This window comes from Mus caroli, chromosome 2, assembly GCF_900094665.2.
Source record: "Mus caroli chromosome 2, CAROLI_EIJ_v1.1, whole genome shotgun sequence".
Taxonomy (NCBI): domain Eukaryota; kingdom Metazoa; phylum Chordata; class Mammalia; order Rodentia; family Muridae; genus Mus; species Mus caroli.
The window spans coordinates 32,971,136-32,976,874 of NC_034571.1; the positions used below are offsets into that span (position 1 = coordinate 32,971,136).

At 39.3% G+C, this 5,739-nt stretch overlaps 1 protein-coding gene across 1 annotated transcript; it reads left to right on the forward strand.

Moving 5' to 3' along the window:
• Window positions 1–374: 374 nt before the first annotated feature.
• Window positions 375–1,298, forward strand: LOC110289445 (olfactory receptor 1L4). Its single transcript, XM_021155649.1, has one exon. The coding sequence runs from the start codon at window positions 375–377 to the stop codon at window positions 1,296–1,298; it is 924 nt and encodes a 307-aa protein (XP_021011308.1).
• Window positions 1,299–5,739: the final 4,441 nt, after the last annotated feature.

Below are 5,739 nucleotides of genomic sequence, written 5' to 3' on the forward strand. Positions count from 1 at the left end.
ACCAGTGTGAAATGGAAGCTAAGGAGTTGGTTAAGAAACAAATGTTGTGTATAAAATACACAGATGTATACATATGTGTATATTATATATACATATACAGATGGCACTGAGAACTCCAACATATAAGCAACAGAAGTTTCTACCAATAAAAGAACAACTTTCATCTTCTAATTTAGGAAACAGTTTAGACTTTTTCAACTTGTAGCTTCTTTGATGTTACTGTTGTTTTTATTTTTAGTATAATTTCTTCAACTAAACATATTTTTAAATCCTAATGAATGGCATTGGGATTTCATTGCAGGCCAGAGGATAGGAGGGACATTGTCTTGATCAATTTGTCCACACCATTTCCAACCATATCCAGAGACAGAGAAATGAACAGAAGCAGCACCTCAGACTTCATCTTGCTGGGTCTCTCTACCAATCCCTGGATGCAGAAACCCCTTTTTGGCATCTTCATCATAATGTACCTGATCACAGTGATCGGGAATGTGCTCATCATCCTGGTCATCCGCTCTGACTCCAGGCTCCATACACCCATGTATTTTTTCCTCAGCAACTTGTCATTCATGGATATCTGCTTCACAACAGTCATTGTACCCAAGATGCTAGTGAACTTGCTCTCAGAGACAAAGACTATTTCCTATGTGGGATGCCTAGTTCAGATGTACTTCTTCATAGCATTAGCAAACACAGATAGCTACCTGCTGGCCTCCATGGCCATTGACCGACTGGTGGCCATCTGCAACCCTTTACATTATGATGTGGTGATGAGGTCACAACGCTGCCTCCTCATGTTGCTGGGTTCTTGCACCATCTCCCATCTGCATGCACTGTTCCGTGTCCTTCTCATGTCTCGCCTCTCATTCTGTGCTTCCCATGTCATTAANCACTTTTTCTGTGATACTCAGCCTGTGCTGAAGCTATCCTGCTCTGACACATCCTCCAGCCAGATCGTGGTCATGACTGAGACCCTGGCTGTCATTGTCACTCCCTTCCTATGCATACTCTTCTCCTACATGAGAATCATTGTCACTGTGCTCAGGATTCCCTCTGCAGCTGGAAAATGGAAAGCCTTCTCTACCTGTGGCTCCCACCTCACTGTAGTGGCCCTGTTCTATGGGAGTGTCATCTATGTCTACTTTAGGCCTCTCTCCATGTACTCAGTGGTGAAGGACCGGGTAGCCACTGTTATGTATACAGTAGTGACACCTATGATGAATCCTTTCATCTATAGCCTGAGGAACAAAGATATGAAGAGAGGTTTAAGGAAGTTAAGGGACAGGCTTCACTCATAGAAGTGCAAAAGTATGAAACATATAACTGTGAGATGACCTAAGACATTTTCAGGCTACACTTCCTTTCTCTACATCTCTGTATCATATACTATGAAGTTATGTTAACCACCAACATCACTGATCTGAAAGCATGACAGTGCTCTGTAAATCATCTTGACCAAGTACATGTTCATTCTCATACTCTGTACTACAGTAATCCAAATCTCAGAATTTTATCAAACTCAATAGATTGGTAATTATACCTTCAATAAGCATGTCCAGGTTCTCAGACATAGGAATTTTAAATTGACCACTGTTAAGTAGAGTAAATTAAGTGATCTTAGTGGAAAATTGAGAATGATCTTATGAGTTGACATCATTCTAAAGACATATTGAACATGGACCCAAAAAAGGACTCAAAAGGAAAGAAATGGGCAGCACATTTCAAATGGTGGAGACATCTTGTTGTATAGAGGAAGATAACATGGTAGTACATTTGCCAGATGGTGAGGAAGTCAATGGGTGTCAGCTATTCAGTTTAAGAATAAGGAGAATAAAGTTGGAAAGGAATAAACTACAAAAATATTCATAGATCTCAGCAAGGTTTCACCATTAATTCCATCACAAGAGTGAATTCTTGGGACACAACTCCTTTTCCATTTCTCTTAATTATTCATTTTCATACATGTCAGGAATCTTCAAAAGCTTCCTTTATAAGCTACACATATCAGTCTGTCAGTGTATCAGGCAGGATACAAGCAAGTTTGTGCTTAATTCTTATTTATACCACATGCATGTTAATCCAAAGAGGAGAGGAGGAAAGACCAAATCATCATGGCCAAATTAATTTAAGCAAGATTATTTTTTCATTTGTGTACACTGTTGTTGTCTTCAGAAACACCAGAAGAGAGCACTGTATCCCATTACAGATAGTTGTGAGCCATCATGTGGTTGCTGGGAATTGAACTCAGGACCACTAGAAGAGCAGTCAGTGCTCTTAACCACTGAGACATCTCACCAGACTCAGTTTACATTTTTCTAAACCTACTTTAATAAGGGTTCTTAAACACTTCCATCTCCCTTTAGCCCACCTACCAGAGGTAGGGGAAAAGAAGGATCAATAGAAAAGGGGGTTGTGGAACTATTTAAAAGTAATTCTTTGGGGGCAATTCCAATCTTCAGCAGTCCAATCCAATTGGAAAACACCAAACATGAATCAGGAGCAGTGGTTTAATCCAGAAGAAACCAAAAGGCTCTGACATATCTGTGAATCTGGAAAAGTGTTGCAAAGCAAGCCAATGCAAGAGCCTCCTCTTACTGTCTGTAGGGTTGCATTTATATTCTTCCTAAATATCATGCACCCTCTCAAGCATTAGCTATATCAAAATACCATATGCCCTCTCACAAGACAGTTTTCAGCAGAACACCACATGTCTTTTCTTAGCAAAACATCCTTTCATACGAAGTATCCAGAAAAAAAATCACAGGACACAACAGTCTCCAAAGAAATGTCCACTTCGATCTCATATTTCCAAAAGTTCAAACTAAAAAGAATTCTAAATTATATAGAATCATAAATTACATCTATAGGTACTAAGAACACCCAATCTGGTTTTATAAGTCCTCATTTTCTCAGTAGGGTCTGAGATGTCATCACTGTCAGAACAAGAGGGGCACCCACACACACACAAAACATTCTGTTCATCTTCAGAAGTGAGTGCAGAGAGAAATTAGTCACTGAATACTTTAAGAAGATTTTTACTAAACCAAAAATTCAATAGAAAGGTTCCTCGTAGGTTTTGAGAGCAGATGACAGATCTCCTTGCTGTCGGTACTCTTGTATATACTCTTCACCACAAAGGCTGGTTGAATACAGAGGAGAAAAATCCTAGAGACCTGTCCTTTGATGAGAAGCCTTTAAAATGAAGAATATTAGACCATTAAAGGATAAACTCATTACATGCACAATAATAATGGAAATTTGACTTGATACCTAAGCAGAAATTTTAGTTCATTTTAGTTCATACATATTTTCCAATCTAATAGAGCAAATTTTAAATGAGGAACAGTATGACAAATTTCTGCCATTGAAGAACCATATTTCAACAGGAATTAGTAAGGGCTATTTTAAACTTTAAAGAATTGCCATGAAAGTCAAGAAAAGAATTTTAAGATACTATGATTAATAACCAGCATCAAAATATGATTACAGTTTAAGCAAAGTAAGCCTTATACATCAACCGCAGATTCTTGTGATGTGCCAGCCACTGAAGTTAATGAGTTTATAAAAGAGGTTAGAAAGGGAAGTACATTGATGGGGCTGAATGGAGTGAGACTATGGGGTCAGCAACCGGAGTTTATGTTCATATTCCACTCTTTTTTTAAATTGTTGTATTTATTTGCATTCCAAATGTTGATCCCCTTCCTGGCACTCCCTCCAAGAGTTCTTCACCCCCTACCCCTCCACACTGCCTCTGAAAGGGTGCTCACCATCCCACCCCCTACCCACTCACCCCCCTCATCCACCAACTCACCCCCCACATTTCCCTTCCAGGGTTATCAACCCCTTCAGCTCCTTCAATCCTTCCCCTAACTCTTCCATAGGGGTATCTGACCTCAGTCCTATGGTTGGCTGTATCTGCATCAGTCTCAGTCAGCTGCTGGTAGAACCTTTCAGAGAAGAGCCATGCTATGATCTTGTCTGAAAGCACAACATAGCATCAATAATAGTGTCAGGCCTTGGTGACTGCCTATGGGATGGATCCCACGTTGAGCTGGTAACTGGACAGCCTTTCCTTCAATTTCTGCTCCATTTTTTCCTGTATTCCTTTTAGAGAGGAACAATTCTTGGTCAAAATTTTTGAAGGTAGGTTGGTGACCCAATACCTCCAGGGACCTGTCTATCTACTAGAGGTGGTCCATCTCCCCACTATTGAACATTTCAGCAGGGTTATCCCCATTGAATCCTTGGAGCCTCTCACATCCCAGATCTCTGGGACTTAATAGAGATTACCCCCACTTCCAACCCCTTTAGCTGTATGTTTCCATTCATTCTCCTGACCCTTTGGGCTTCTCTCCTGTCCCCTCTCATACCTGATCTTGCCCTGTTTTTCTTTCCCTCTCCCTTCCCTCCTTCTACCTTGCATGATTATTTTATTCCCCCTTCTAGGTGGGATTGAAACATCCTCACTTGGTCTTTCCTTCTTGATAAACTTCTTATACCGTCTGTGGGTTGTATTATGATTATTCTATACTTTGAGGTTAATATCCATTTATCAGTGAATATATACCATGAATGCCCTTTTGGGTCTGGATTACCTAACTCAGGATGATAGATATTTGCTAGCTCTATCCATTTGCCTGCAAAATCCATGATGTCTTCATTTTTAATAGCTCTATATCCATTCATTGGTTAAGGGAAATCTTGGTTGTTTCCACCTTCTAACTATTACAAATAAGGGTGCAGTGAACATAGTGAAGCATGTGCCCTTCTGGTATGATAGAGCATCATTTAGGTATATGCCGGGGAGAAGTATAACTGAGTCTTCAGGTAGAATTGTTTCAAATTTTCTGAGGAACCACCAGATTGATTTCCAGAGTGGTTTTACCAGTTTTCAATCTCACAAGCAATGGAAGAGTGTTCCTCTTTCTCCACAGTCTGGCCAGCATGTGCTATCACTTGGTTTTGTTTTGGTTTTTTTGTTTTGTTTTGTTTTTGTTTTGGGTTTTGTTTGTTTGTTTGTTTGTTTTATCTTTGCCATTCTGATTGTTATAAAATAGAATCTCAGGGTGGTTTTGATTTGCATTTATCTGATGTCTAAGGATGTTGAACATTTCTTTAAGTATTTCTCTGCCATTTGAGATTCTTCTGTTGAGAATTCTCTGTTTAGCTCTGTACCCCATTTTTAGTTGAGTTATTTGTTTCTTTTGTTTGTTTTTTGTTTTTTGATTGTTTGGGGGGGGTATTTTCTTTTTGAGTCTAACTTCTTGATTTCTTTATATATTTTGGATGTTACCCCTCTATCAGATGTATGGTGAGTAAAGATCTCTTCCCAACTTGTATATTTCTAAAGGGAAATTAGATACCATAGTAGTGAGAATTTGAGTTTCTATAATGAAACTATGTTATGTGGTTATGATTTTTTAAATCCTAGGGGTGGCTGTTTCAGATTTTCCGCAGCCATTAACTTTGACTTGTGCCCTAGAAGGCGTGTGATTTTTGTCAACTGTGCTCAGAGGTAAGAAAGGCCTGCCAATAAATAGGAAGACCTACTCCACCTGGCCATGCTCTACAGGAAGGCTTACCTTCTAGAGCCAGTAGTCAATGACGAGTAAGACCCCAATAGCTTACTCATCCTCAGGGGGTGACCAGCATAGTTTACATATAGAATTCTGGAGACTCTTTTTTTAATATTTTTTATTACATATTTTCCTCAATTACATTTCCAATGCTATCCCAAAA